A 14,531-nucleotide genomic window follows, 5' to 3' on the forward strand; every position below is an offset into this window, starting at 1 on the left:
GCTGACAGCTTGACAGGAAGCATGATGTTCATGTCAGGGCCTGTTAATGGGAGCAACTCTTTATTTAGCACTTACTGTGTGCCACACACTCAATAAGGTGCTTTTCATAAATTATAGAAATTATCTGCCTTAAGCCTTACCACATCTCTGTGAAATGGATATTATCCCTCTTTTACATAAAAGGGCTTTTGCCATCTAGCAGTTGCACTTCTAGGGATGTAAAGATGTGTTTCTTTGATGCATTTGTTGTTTTATGTTGAGCCCCCATAATATTTTTGTAATTAAAATTGTCATCCAAAGTTCCCTTCTCGCCATCACTCACCCTTCTCCTAGCATGGTGCCTAACACCCCTCAAATGGACCTTTGTGAGCTGTTATCAAGTTGATTGTCACAGCAGTTGAAACTGTCTGATTTGTTGTGTTAGTAATTCATATTATTTTTCCTCCACCAGCAATCAAAATATAAAGTTATTAATAAAGACCAGTGGTGCAATGTGCTAGAGTTTAGCAGAACAATTAACCTTGACCTCAGCAACTATGATGAAGATGGAGCGTGTAAGTACTGGGCGGGTGTTGTTTTCCCCCTGTCTCCCGCGCATTTGCTCCTCAGCCTCTGAGAAGTCTCATAGCTGTGTTGTTCCCTCCCTCTCTTCTCTCTCTCTTCAGGGCCAGTTTTGTTGGACGAGTTTGTGGAGTGGTATAAAGACAAACAGATGTCCTAGGACTTTATGCATAGCAGCGAGAGAGTCACTGTTACCACAGTTATGTCAACCATTAGCCATAAATTGCTGTTTGTATCCAAGCGCATGCTGCTTTTCTTGCACTGTCTCCCTTTGGCAGGGACGTGTTGGTGTTTGCTATTGAATGGGCCAGCTCTGCTTGCTGTGTAGCATTGTTCTCTTGGAAGGCTGCTTTGCAGTTTGTATTTACACTACAGATTGGTGAATTTGCCAACGTCCTCACTGTGATTATGTGTATATTGCTGTTTAAATTTTGTATATGTGTATAAAAAGACAAAGCTTCACCTAGAGATTATTTCTGCAAAAATGTATTGTAAAATAATTTTTGTGGCATATTTCTAGTCCCTTTTTTCAAATGACCCAATTACACTTTTCTTTGGTCTCAAAATGTAGCATTTCAGAACACAAGACAGAACAGCTATTACCATATGCAAATGTTGCCAGAATTAACCTTATTATTTAAGAGGCCAACTTTGGAAGGAGGTGGGAGTCGTAACTTTTCAGAGGCGCTATGCCAAATCTAATTTGGTTTACTTAAATATTAGCATTTTGAAATGATGAAAGTTAGAATAATTGAACATATAGACCCATACCATGCCACAAATCATTTCCACCATGCAGTATATAGGTTTTGATTTTCTAATGTTAAAGCTGTCATAGTTTGAATATAGGTACAGATGAACAAATTACAATTGCACCTTTTTTCCCATTGGTTTTAAACCCTTGTACACTTTTTTAGTGCTTTCCCCCACCCCTTTTGCATTCTTCTAGTCAGTGTTTGGTCTGCTGATGCTTTCTATGCCATTCTAAGTAAAATTTATTTTGCCGCCTCCATGAAAACCTAATGGTTTGCTGGCAATTTATAACTGCAGAGCACTTTTAGTTGTGGCTTGAATTTTTAGTTAAGCTTTCATGGTGTCTGATTTTCTAGTTTTGCGGGGGCGGGTGGGGGGAAGAACTATACTATAAGTGAGAGGTGTTTTGTTTTGTTTTCCTTTTTTTGTTTCTTTCATGCTAGGCTTTTCCTGGCAGAATGTCCATTGCAGGCAGTGGACACGACACCACCAGCATTGAGCTAAAAACTCTATTACACGGTAGGACCTTTCCTGGAGGGGCCGCTCGTCATTACCTGAGTAATATGTACAGAGAGGTGATAGCCATTATTTATGTGGGTAAGGAAACAGAAGTAAACGGGACGGTATTTTTAGGTTTGTATTTTATGTTTTTGTTTTTTTCTTTTCTTGTCTTAGCCCTTCTCAAGGAAATGTATAAAAAACATGCTTCTCCCTCAACTCTCTGGTGCTATTGAATGACTTAATTTAGTCCCTAAAGTTTTGTGAGAACACAGTAGTCTAATGACTTAGACCGTCATTAGACAGTCTAATGACTTAGAACCAAGTAAAAGCTACTGGTGCATTTGAGCAAGTAAATGCATAGTTGTGAGCAGAATCCATGACTGAACATGTGACAGTTGGAAGAGGTTCAGATTATTTCAAAACCTGGCCCCAAAACCTTTTGGGTCAAATGTGAACCTTTAAATGGCATTATATGAGTAAAGCACACAGACAATGCTACTGTTTGACCACGACTTCATAGTTTCTTTGCAAACAGTGTTCAGATTTTCATATTTTGTTTTTCCCTAACTGAACCGCCAAAGACAGGAATTTTGTATGTATATACAGTGTGTGTGCATATACAAAATCATGATCTGGTAGAATGAAATTCACTTCCTTTTTCTACCAAATAGAAAGGTTTGGTTTGCTGTGAAATAAACCAGAAGTTTGAAAAACTCTGTAGTGATTAAGCATACTTAATCATTCCTTGTTTAGAAGCTGTAGACTCCCCTTCTACTTTACACATTCACACCAGTTTGCACAAATTCATCCCTGAAAAGAACAGAAGACGTTGACAGCAAGCACAGCTCCTGAGACCAGCGTGTTGAAAGGGCTTCCATTCCGACGGGTGCCTGTTAACTCCGTTGGCAATTGGCTATAGGCAGGTTCCAGCCTGTAAAGAACTTGATTCATTTTCAAAAGGATCCCATGAAGTTAACAAATCACACTTTAAAGGCAGCAGTTCTTAAATTCGATCAACTCTAGTTTTGTTTAAAGCAAATAGAAATCATCAATGAAATTATTTTCAAAGGTACTGTAAGAAACTGGAAAATTTTTTAACAGTAAGCACAGTTAATCCCAAAATAAGAGGGTGGCTACAGGGAAAATGTTACATTTTAACACACATTGAACATTTTGATGACAGGGGTTTTGGAAAAGCTAAGCAAAAATTATTTCATGATGTGTAACATGGAAGTAAGTATTCCAAAGGATGATCTTGCCTATTTAGAAAAGGCCAAATAATCTCTGAATTCCCTTGAAAAATAAATGTGACTGCAGCGTGCTTGCCCTTGGTTTCTGTGATTTTATGCAGTTATTTTTAAGGGGAGGAAGAGCCAGAAGTAATAAGATATTTTTTCATAAAAATCTCCCTAAGTTACATAAGTTGAGCAGTCACCAAGCACTTATTTATGGGCAAATGCTAAGTAAATGAGGGTGCCTTTTTCTGGTTTTTCTTTATCACCTACATCTCCACCCTTTCTCTCTTTCTGTCGTGTTTTGGCCTCCACGTTGCAATACTCTGTGATAATGGAATCCAACTTTTAGATGTTTACTGTTGCGGTAGGTCAGAAATTGCATTATTTTATTTGCCATAATCACCCTCTATAACGTTACGTGCAGCTTATTTGAAGCATGACCTCTGAACTAAGTTTTTATAAAGCTGACTAGACAGACTTCTAGGATCTGGATTAACAACAGACTTCTGTTGCCTCTCAGTCTCCATCTTAACAGTGCTTTTGAAGTTTATACAGAAAGCTTTAAAAGTTAGTTTGTGCCCTTGGTTTTTACTCTTACAACTGCTAAAATACCTCTGTAAGCCTTATCTTTTATTCTTTCATATGTTGTATAATAAATGTATAGAATCCATTGACCAACTAAATTGTTGGGTGTCTGTAAATGAGACCAAAATGTGGGTTGCTTCTTTTCATGAAGTCATTTCTCTCGGGGGTTACTGTCAGTGAACTGCAGCTAACCTGTAACTGTGAATGCTTCGTGTCGTCAGTATTTGCATCACCTTCATAAACGTGTGCAAGTCTGTGACTCCCAGCTTAACTGAAATATTGTTATGCCACCTAACTTGAGTACAGCAAACTGGTTTTAGGTTTTAATGGAATTGATGTAAAACGATACCCCATAAATAAAAAAGTTATTTGTGTTTGATTTCAGAACTGATCTGTTTATTTTTCTCTTTTCGTGGCTTTCTCTTTAAAAACCCCTTAAGGTAGTTTTAAACTTCCCTGGGTGGCTCAGACAGTAAAGAATCCGCCTGCAGTGCAGGAGACCTGGGTTCTCTCCCTGGCTTGGGGAGATCCCCTGGAGAAGGGCATGGCAAACCCACTTCAGTATTATTGCCTGGAGAATCCCCAGAGGAGCCTGGCGGGCTGCAGCCCATGCGGTCGCAAAGGGTCAGACATGGCCGAGCAACTAAGCACAGCACACAAGGTAGTTTTAAAGTATTTCATGTATCATCAAGTCAGCCCCAAGGCTACAAAAGTGAGGTGGGAAACATCTCCTTCTGAACTTTCTTCATTTGTTTGAACCTATAGAAAGGTAGGACCTAGTTCCCATGGTGCTGTGACGTGGTTATATCATACTGAAATGACTCATTTGAATGTTCTTCCCAAATTCTGGTGGGAAGAATAACTTTTAGGCAGAAGCTTAGAGGGAAGCTTTTGTGATTTCTTTAGAAAAGAATTGCCCTTGGAACTTTGTTATAGCTAGAAAGGAAAGAAAAAAGAAACCTATCACGTGAGCAAACAATACATCAGGCTTTCTGGCCCTGTGTACCTAAGCTACGCTTGTGGTGCAGGAGGTATTCCAAAATAAGGCATGTTCACCGCTTCAGGCACATTCAACAGACAATACTTTGGGTTCCCCGCCCCCAACCCCCCACCCCCAGTCGGTTCCTAACATTTATTTTCAATTGCCTTAACAAAAAATAAAATCATCCCATGTATAGAAGTGTACTTGCTGAGAAATTATGGTAAGTAGCCTGTGCTGAGAATAATAATTGGAAACTGAAAAACAAAAATTGACTGTAGTAATTAAATGGACATTTTTTAAAAATATCATTTAAAATGTAAATCTCTTTTCCCAAAGAAATGTATTCAGTCCTCTGAAGGAAATTCTTTTGCAGTTGCTCCCTGGAGAGTGGATTATGAAGAACTCTGGCCTTGAGAAAGCATGCTGAAGAGGTTTGGTTTTCCCTCTGACACTTTCCAGCAGAGGCATCTCAGAATTGCCTAATCTGAATATCTGAAATTCAAACTAGTGTTCTGTAGAAGTCTTACGATAAATGTATGATGATTAAAGAGAGCTGTAGTTGTACTTGTTACCAGTGAACTAACTCTCCAAAGAGTTTTGGTCTAACTTCTAATAGTATATTGAAAGCCACTGTGTTTTTTTTCCTCTTGATGGCCCATTATTTATTTTGGCTTCATTACTTGTTGGCTCCTACATATCCTACCTCGAGAGTAGGATTTGGACAAGGGTTATCCTATCATGGAGGACTTCCCTGTAGCTCAAAACGGTAAAGAATCTGCCTGCAATGCAGGAGACCCGGGTTTGATCCCTGGGTCAGGAAGATCCTCTGGAAAAGGGAATGGCAATCCACTCCAGTATTCTTGCCTGGAGAATCCCATGGACGGAGAAGCCTAGTAGGTTACAGTCCACAGGATCGCAAAGAGTTGGACACAACTGAGCGACTTCACCTCACCTCACCTCTGGATGGAAGGTCTTATGGTGATTGGGTGTAAGTGGCACCTTATCAGTTATACATGGTAGGCCAGAAAGATACTGACTCAGTTGGAACTGAGTGTCCCTTTTGGAGAGTTGGGCATTGTGGGGACTGATCCAAGAACTGTCCCTAAGGAGGTGCAGCAGTGTACACAAAGATACCAGTGGAGGTGGCAGAATCTTTCTAGTCCATCACGATGATTGTCATTACTTTAGCACACCATTGTTAAGTGTTTATGTGTGGATTTTTGTTTTGAGATCTGGTTATCAGCAGGCTGTAAGGATTCAAGGGATGTAGTCTAGAAGGCCAGTTGTTGACTTGATGACATCATGTAGCTCCTTTTGGAAGAGAAGGCGGCCAGTCAGACCATGTGCTGTATCCTGATCTCCTGGAAATACGTAGAGGAAACAGAAGTTCAGAGCGTTTGAGTGACTGGTCCTAAGTCACATAGCTGGAAGGTAGGGGAGCCGAGGTGTAAACTCAGGTGGATGTGTCTACCCAGAATTTGCTGGGGTGCTCACACAGTGTGGAGAGAGTTGGCCTGGAGGAGGATGAAAGTGTGTAAGCACTCTGTGCGCTGCTGGGTTCTCTGATGAACTTACTGGTGCCCCTCTCCTGCTAATTTTATTAGAGTTTGGGAGAAACTGGAGTTCAGGATTGGCCACTTTTTCAGAAGTGAGCATTTTAGGGATTTGTTGAGCATCAGTCAAGGAATTGAGGTCACTGGAGTAAGGCTATTTGTTGCTAATTAGCCAATTTCAGAAGTTTGTGGCTGGCTTCCAAAGGCATGGTCTGGTGTGTGGGTGTTTTCCAAGAGTACCAAGCAATTCAGTTTTGACATGATCTAAAGCTGAAATACCAGTACTTTGGCCACCTCATGCGAAGAGTTGACTCATTGGAAAAGACTCTGATGCTGGGAGAGATTGGGGGCAGGAGGAGAAGGGGACGACAGAGGATGAGATGACTGGATGGCATCACTGACTCGATGGACCTGAGTCTGAGTGAACTCCAGGAGTTGGTGATGGACAGGGAGGCCTGGCGTGCTGCGATTCATGGGGTCGCGAAGAGTCAGACACGACTGAGTGACTGAACTGAACTGACCCAGAGAGGGTGTTAGATCCCACAGGTTAAGGGCTCAGTCCTGCAAGACTGCACCCCTACTTCGATTCAGATGCCAATTCCAAGTCCAGGTTGTCACCTGTGCTGCCAACCAACCAGCTATAATTAGCTAAATCTCCCACAACTGTTGATTAGGTTCAATTAATTTGCTGTAGTGATTCATAGAACTTAGAGTAATAGTCACTTCCCATGTTGTTGTTTAGTCACTAAGTTGTATCAGACTCTTTTGGGACCCCATGGACTGTATCCCCCTCAGGTTCCTCTGTCCATGGGTTTTCCCAGGCAAAAATACTGGAGTGGGTTGCCATTTTCTTCTCTAGGGGATCCTCTGACCCAGGGGTTGAACCTGAGTCTCCTGCATTGGCCGGTGGATTCTTTACCACTGCATCACCTGGGAAACCCCTTCCTTCCGTTAGCAGTTTATTATAAAAGAATGTAATTCAGAAACAGCCTAATGGAAGAGACACAAAGGGCAAGGTATGTGGGGCATGGAGCTTCCATGCTTCCTAAGTGTACCACTCTCCCCAAATCTTCATGTGTTCATGAAAGCTCTCTGAAGTCTTTTGAGTTTTTAAAGAGGCTTCATAACAGCCCTGATTGGTTAAATCAATGGCTATTGGTGATTGAATGCAATCTCCAGCTCTTCTCTGGAGATGAGGGGTTTAGACTGGAAATTCCAACCCTCTAATCACAGGGCTGGTTCCCCTGGCAAGCAGCCTCATTAGGGGGTTTCTAAAAGGCATCTCATTGACATAACAAAAGGCACCATAATTTCTATTCACTTAGAGAAATCCCAAGGATTTTAGGAGCTCTGTGTCAGGAACTGGGACAAGGACCAAACATACCGTTAAAACTTTTAAGTCGAAGTACCACATGTGGGTCCCGATAAAAAACTGTCATTGATCAATAGAGATGAGTTTAAAAACAAGTTCTAGCAGTTACATGTTCCTATGATCAGTGAAAAATCCACTTTTCCCTCCTTTTTTGGATTTGAAATACTCTCAAGATGTGAAATGGAGAATTCCCTGCCATATCAGTAAACAAGGATGCCGCAGCCATTGGTGATTTTGGGCCTCCAGATGTGAATTTCTGAGCCCCAAGAGTGCTCAAAAAGGGAGAAGAATGCTTGCAATCCAGCAGCTGTTGACTGTTGATACTCTACAGTGAATGGTGAATGAGGAACTAAGGATGTGAAAAACCAAAAGCAGGATGCTGGCCTCAGATAGCTGAGATGCATATGAAAGGAATGATCTCAGTGTACCCAGACATTTGCATCTTCCCATACAAAGATGAGTGCTATATTCCTTAATTTGAGATACCTGCTTTTCCTTAATTCACAATAATCTTTGACGTTTGTTGCACACTTCTATATAACCTGACTCCTTCCCCTGCCTGCTTGGAACAGTTATTTCAGGGTTAGTTGAGATACTGTCTTCCAGGCTTGAAATCCTAAAAATTCCCACCAGATAAAACATAACCCTCAATTTCTTTGCATTGATTGCTAAGGAAGGCTTTCTTATCTCTCCTTGTTATTCTTTGGAACTCTGCATTCAAATGGGTATATCTTTCCTTTTCTACTTTGCTTTTCGTTTCTTTTCTTTTCACAGCTATTTATAAGGCCTTCTCAGACAGCCATTTTGCTCTTTTGCTTTTTCTTGGGGATGGTCTTGATTCCTGTCTCCTGTACAATGTCACAAACCTCCGTCCATTGGGAGCATTTCACGCAAAGATGAGCTCAATAAAGGACAGAAATGGTATCGACCTAACAGAAGCAGAAGACATTAAGAAGATGTGGCAAGAATACACAGAAGAACTGTACAAAAAGATCTTCATGACCCAGATAATCACGATGGTGTGATCACTCACACTCACCCAGAGCCAGACATCCTGGAATATGAAGTCAAGTGGGCCTTAGGAAGCATCACTATGAACAAAGCTAGTGGAGGTGATGGAATTCCAGTTGAGCTATTTCAAATCCTAAAAGATGATGCTGTGAAAGTGCTGCACTCAATATGCCAGCAAATATGGAAAACTCGGCAGTGGCCACAGGACTGGAAGAGGTCAGTTTTCATTCCAATCCCAAAGAAAGGCAATGCTAAAGAATGTTCAAACTACCACACAATTGCACTCATCTCACACGCTAGTAAAGTAATGCTCAAAATTCTCCAAGCCAGGCTTCAGCAATACATGAACCGTGAACTTACAGATGTTCAAGCTGGTTTTAGAAAAAGCAGAGGAACAAGAGATCAGATTGCAACATCTGCTGGATCATGGAAAAAGCAAGAGAGTTCCAGAAAAACATCTACTTCTGCTTTATTGACTATGCCAAAGCCTTTGACTGTGTGGATCACAATAAACTGGAAAATTCTGCAGGAGATGGGAATACCAGACTACCTGACCTGCCTCTTGAGAAACCTATAGGCAGGTCAGGAAGCAACAGTTAGAAATAGACATGGAACCACAGACTGGTCCCAAATAGGAAAAGGAGTACGTCAAGGCTGTATATTGTCACCCTGCTTATTTAACTTATATGCAGAGTACATCATGAGAAACGCTGGGCTGGAGGAAGTACAAGCTGGAATCAAGATTGCTGGGAGAAATATCAATAACCTCAGATATGCAGATGACACCACCCTTATGGCAGAAAGTGAAGAGGAACTCAAAAGCCTCTTGATGAAAGTGAAAGAGGAAAGTGAAAAAGTTGGCTTAAAGTTCAGCATTCAGAAAACTAAGATCTTGGTATCTGGTCCTATCACTTTGTGGCAAATAGATGTGGAAACAGTATCAGTCAGACTTTATTTCTTGGGCTCCAAAATCACTGCAGATGGTGATTGCAGCCATGAAATTAAAAGACGCTTACTCCTTGGAAGGAAAGTTGTAACATGACCAAGCTAGACAGCATATTAAAAAGCAGAGATATTACTTTGTCAACAAAGGTCCATCTAGTCAAGGCTATGGTTTTTCCAGTAGTTATGTATGGATGTGAGAGTTGGACTGTGAAGAAAGCTGAGTGCTGAAGAATTGATGCTTTTGAAGTGTGGTGTTGGAGAAGACTCTTGAGAGTCCCTTGGACTGCAAGGATATCCAATCAGTCCATCCTAAAGGAGTCCTGGGTGTTCATTGGAAGGACTGATGCTGAAGCTGAAACTCCAGTACTTTGGCCACTTGATGCGAAGAGCTGACTCATTTGAAAAGATCCTGATGCTGGGAAAGATTGAAGGCAGGAGGAGAAGGGGATGACAGAGGATGAGGTGGTTGGATGGCATCACTGACTCAATGGACATGGGTTTGGGTGAACTCCAGGAGTTGGGGGTGGACAGGGAAGCCTGGCGTGATGCAGTTCATGGGGTCGCAGAGTCAGACATAACTGAGCAACTGAACTGACTGACTCAATTTCTATGTTGTGACTGTTTTTTAAGATGACAAGATAAAGGAGAGACAAGAGATAATGTTGGAGTAAAAGACTGAAGGAATAAGGAGAAAGGATTCCAAAGCATAGGCGGAGATTTAGTAGCAGGACAAGTTGGACGAATTTTCCCAAGACAGCAGAAGACAGAAGATTCTTGTAAATGGGTAGGCGGTCGTGAAGGTTTCTCGCCTTTGGTTTTCATTTTCTCTGGGACTGATTCAAAGATTTCTAATGAGAGGAAGAGAAGAGGTAGAGAGATGAAAGTTTGAAAGAGCCCCTGGACAGAGTGAGAACAGATGATTAAAAAATAGGTCTCATTGCCCTGAGAGAAATGAAAAGTAACGAGACTAGGCTGTGTAACCGGAGAAGGCAGTGGCACCCCACTCTAGTACTCTTGCCTGGAAAATCCCACGGACAGAGGAGCCTGGTAGGCTGCAGTCCGTGGGGTTGCTAGGAGTCGGACACAGCTGAGTGACTTCACTTTCATGCATTGGAGAAGGAAATGGCAACCCACTGCAGTATTCTTGCCTGGAGAATCCCAGGGATGGGGGAGCCTGGTGGGCTGCCATCTATGGGGTCGCACAGAGTCGGACATGACTGCAGCGACTCAGCAGCAGCAGCAGCAGGCTGTGTAACTGGCACAGCAAGAAGTGATGGATCTAGGACATTCAGTCTAGGTGACGTGGCTGGCAGGCTCCAGCCCCCGACTGATATGAAAAGCAGTAAGATTTGGAAGTCAGCCTCCTCTGACCTAGGAAACTCCTCTCTCTTTACAGACTGCTGAGACCACCCATCTCTGGACATGCCTTTTGAGAAATAAGGGAGACCCAACGAACCCAGTTCCCCTATCTTGAACTATCGTACATCTCCAAAGGCTTGCATATACGTTGCATTGTTTTCCAGGTGAAGGGATGATAAAAAACAAAGTGGGAAGTTTCCATAGCTGAGCTGAGTTGCCATTCCTACCAGCCTTCAAATCCAGACTAGTCCTGCGGTCAGCCCCATCCCTGTGTAATAGTCACTAGACTGGGGCGGGATGACCTCAAGTATAAGAAGGTTATACTTGAGCTATAAGACTGGTTCTAAATTGGAAAAGTAGTACGTCAAGGCTATATATTGTCACCCAGCTTATTTAACTTTATGCAGAGTACATCATGCAAAGTGCCAGGCTTGAAGCACAAGCTGCAATCAAGATTGCTGGGAGAAATATCAATAACCTCAGATACGCAGATGGCACCACCCTTAGGGCAAAAAGCAAAGACGAACTAAAGAGCCTCTTGATGAAAGTGAAAGAGGAGAATGAAAAAGCTAGCTTAAAACTCAAACATTCAAAAAACTAATATCATGGCATCCAGTCCTATCACTTCATGGCAAATAGATGGAGAAACAATGGAAACAGTGACAGACTTCATTTTCTTGGGCTACAAAATCACTGCAGATGGTGACTGCAGCCATGAAACTAAAAGACGCTTACTCCTTGGAAGAAAAACTATGACAAACCTAGACAGTGTATTAAAAAGCAGAGACATTACTTTGCCAACAAAGGTCCGTGTAGTCAAAGCTATGGTTTTTCCATAGTCACGTATGGATGTGAGAGTTGGACCATAAGGAAAGCTAAGCACTGAAGAACTGATGCTTTTGAACTGTGTTGGAAAAGACTCTTGAGAGTCCCTTGGACTACAAGGAGATCCAACCAGTCAATCCTAAAGGAAATCAGTCCTGAATATTCATTGGAAGGACTGATGCTGAAGCTGAAACTCCAATACTTTGGTCACCTGATGTGAAAAACTGACTCATTGGAAAAGACCCTGATGCTGGGCAAGATTGAAGGCAGGAAGAGAAGGGGATTACAGAGGATGAGGTGGTTGGATGGCATCACCAACTCGATGGACATGAGTTTGAGTAAGCTCTGGGAGTTGGTGATGGACAGGGAGGCCTGTCATGCTGCAGTCCATGGAGTGGCAAAGAATCAGACATGACTGAGCGACTGAACTGACTGATGAGAAGGTGGCAGGGGAAGAGTGAAGCAGGCATGGGAAACTTCGTAAGTTCCTGGAGTGATGTAATAAGCCAGAGCTTTCTATGGCTTTTGAGCTGCAGGCACAATGGAGGATGGCATTTGTGAGATTATTTGGGGGCACTGGAGGGGATCAGCTGGTGGAATAAAAAGGAAAAGTGGGACAAGGGTAGGCTGTGCCTCAGAATCACAATACCAGGAATACTAGATGACTAGTTAAAACAAGCATCAGAGGAGGTCAAATTTTCCAAGGCAGAGAATGAGATATACTAAGGTAGAGGACAATTAGGTAAAGAGGACTCACCCAGAGGTGATCCACTGGTCCAGCTCCGGGGCTAGATTCCTGCCTGGCATACAGGAGATGTTGAAGGAGGTCCTGGAGGAAGGGCATGTAGAAAACCAAGACTCTCGGTAGGAGACAATCACTCCAGAGGGGAAAGATCTAGAAATAGAACTGATGGTGAGTGGAAGGAAATGGAAGAATGGATCTTGTGGCCTGACCCCAGGACTATGACATTGTCATAGGCACAACAACACATTTAAGAAGCATTGTCATCATTATCCCACTTGCCACCCAAGCTGGATGAGGCTTAGATAGCACTGTTCCATATTCACAGGTTGCTCACCCTGAGCTTGAGATCTCTCTTTGAGACAAGGAGCAAGAGCAGAAAATGTGCCATATGGGCTTATATTTTCAGAAAGCTGCTGAGAAAAAGCATCAGGTGAGACAATTAATAAAAAAGTTAGCTATAAGATCTTCCATAGTATGGAGTGACCAAAGATCCCCAGAATAAGACCAATTCTTATTCTAAAATGATAACATTCTTGGGAAGTACATGGATGACATATGCAGTTTGGCTTCCTGTAGTGGTTAAGTTGTCTAGGACAACCTCCTGCAACCTAAGAATAACTAGACAAGTTAGGCAAAATACTAAAAATCTATTTGAAGGAATTGAAAAGCTACTAAGGAAGTGAACATTTGTTAGGCAAAGATCTAGAAGAAAGAAGCCAAGAGAAATGAGCCTGATATTCAAGGCTCATCTTTTTTCCCTCCAGGCAGTTTCCAAGTATGAAAGTGAAAGCTGAAGCTGAGGGGCTCAGACCTTTTGAAGGTCTCATGGGGAGGGGGGTGACAAAATTCCCAGAGTTCAGAGTATGCCAAGAAGGATGGGCCCTGGTCACCAGATCTAAGGTTAGGACCCTGAGAATCTGTGAGAGTGAAGGCTGTCTATGAATAAGGATGATCTAGAAATAGACCAGTACTCACAGAACTAAAACTCAGTTCCAGATCAGTTCAGTCCCTCATGAAGTTAAGGTAATAGCCTCTAACAGCCTGACAGAACCAGAAGTAAATTCTCTTTGGAAAAATATGTCATCCACGGGGGATACATATATGAAGTAAAATTCTATTCACTCATGGAAAAATTAAAATTAAAAGCAGAGATGTAATTTATCTTCAGAAAAGCTAACAGATTAAGTGTGTGCATGCATGCTAAGTCACTTCAGTTGTGTCCAACTCTTTGCCACCCTGTGGACTGTAGCCCGCCAAGCTGCTTTGTCCATAGGATTCTCCAGGCAAGAATACTGGAGTGGATTGCCATGCCCTCCTCCAGGGGACCTTCCTGACCCAGGGCTTGAACCTATATCTCTTATTTCTCCTGCATTGACAGGCGGGTTCACCGCTAGAACCACCTGGGAAGCCCAAATGAAAATGACAAAATCTGGTGATGCTGACATTAATGTTTTCATACTAGATATGAGTATCTTTGGTTTCTACAGAGACTTCTTTTTAAATTTTATTTATTTATTTATTTGGCTGCCTGAGGTCTTGTTTGTGGCATGTGGGCCCTTTTACTGTGGCATGAGGGCACACGGGATTAGTTGCTCCATGGCATGTGGTGTCTTAGTTCCCTGACTGGGGATTGAACCCACATCCCCTGCATTGGAAGGCACATTCTTAACCACTGGACTACCAGGCAAGTCCCTGCTGAGACTTACTTTTAAGCTTGATCTTGCTGCCTTTTTGGAATATGTGAGTTCACACCTCTACACCTATGGTGACTGGACCTGTTCCAGCAGGTGCCAGTCAGCCACAGACTTGGCTAAGTCTTTTATATCCTCTTCCTCAGAAATTTGAACTAAGATATACTGAGTCCGTCAGGAAGATATAAGTGAGTGAAGTGAAGTGAAGTCGCTCAGTCGTGTCCGACTCTGCGACCCCAGGGACTGTAACCCACCAGGCTCCTCAGTCCATGGAATTTTCCAGGCAAGAGTACTGGAGTGGGTTGCCATTTCCTTCTCCAGGGGATATAAGTGAGTGTGAGATCTATAATGTCATGAAGATTTGGGGTAGGTTAACATTTTACGTTGTTTGTATTGGATGGCATTATTGACTC

At 42.4% G+C, this 14,531-nt stretch overlaps 1 protein-coding gene across 20 annotated transcripts in view; it reads left to right on the forward strand.

Annotated features, from left to right (window-relative positions):
- DCUN1D4 (defective in cullin neddylation 1 domain containing 4) overlaps positions 1-4,019 on the forward strand; it is a 74,774-nt gene extending 70,755 nt beyond the window's left edge. For 10 of the 20 annotated variants that reach the window (XM_042251407.2, XM_042251409.2, XM_027970993.3 and 7 more), the window contains 2 exons: positions 452-554; positions 666-4,019. In XM_042251407.2, coding sequence (XP_042107341.1) covers positions 452-554; positions 666-721 — 159 coding nt within the window. In that variant the 3' untranslated portion in view covers positions 722-4,019. Of the gene's footprint in view, positions 1-451 lie in introns of all 20 variants that reach the window. The other 10 variants (XM_060417098.1, XM_060417101.1, XM_060417103.1 and 7 more) reach the window with 2 other exon arrangements.
- Positions 4,020-14,531: the final 10,512 nt, after the last annotated feature.

Source organism: Ovis aries, chromosome 6 (assembly GCF_016772045.2).
Source record: "Ovis aries strain OAR_USU_Benz2616 breed Rambouillet chromosome 6, ARS-UI_Ramb_v3.0, whole genome shotgun sequence".
NCBI lineage: Eukaryota > Metazoa > Chordata > Mammalia > Artiodactyla > Bovidae > Ovis > Ovis aries.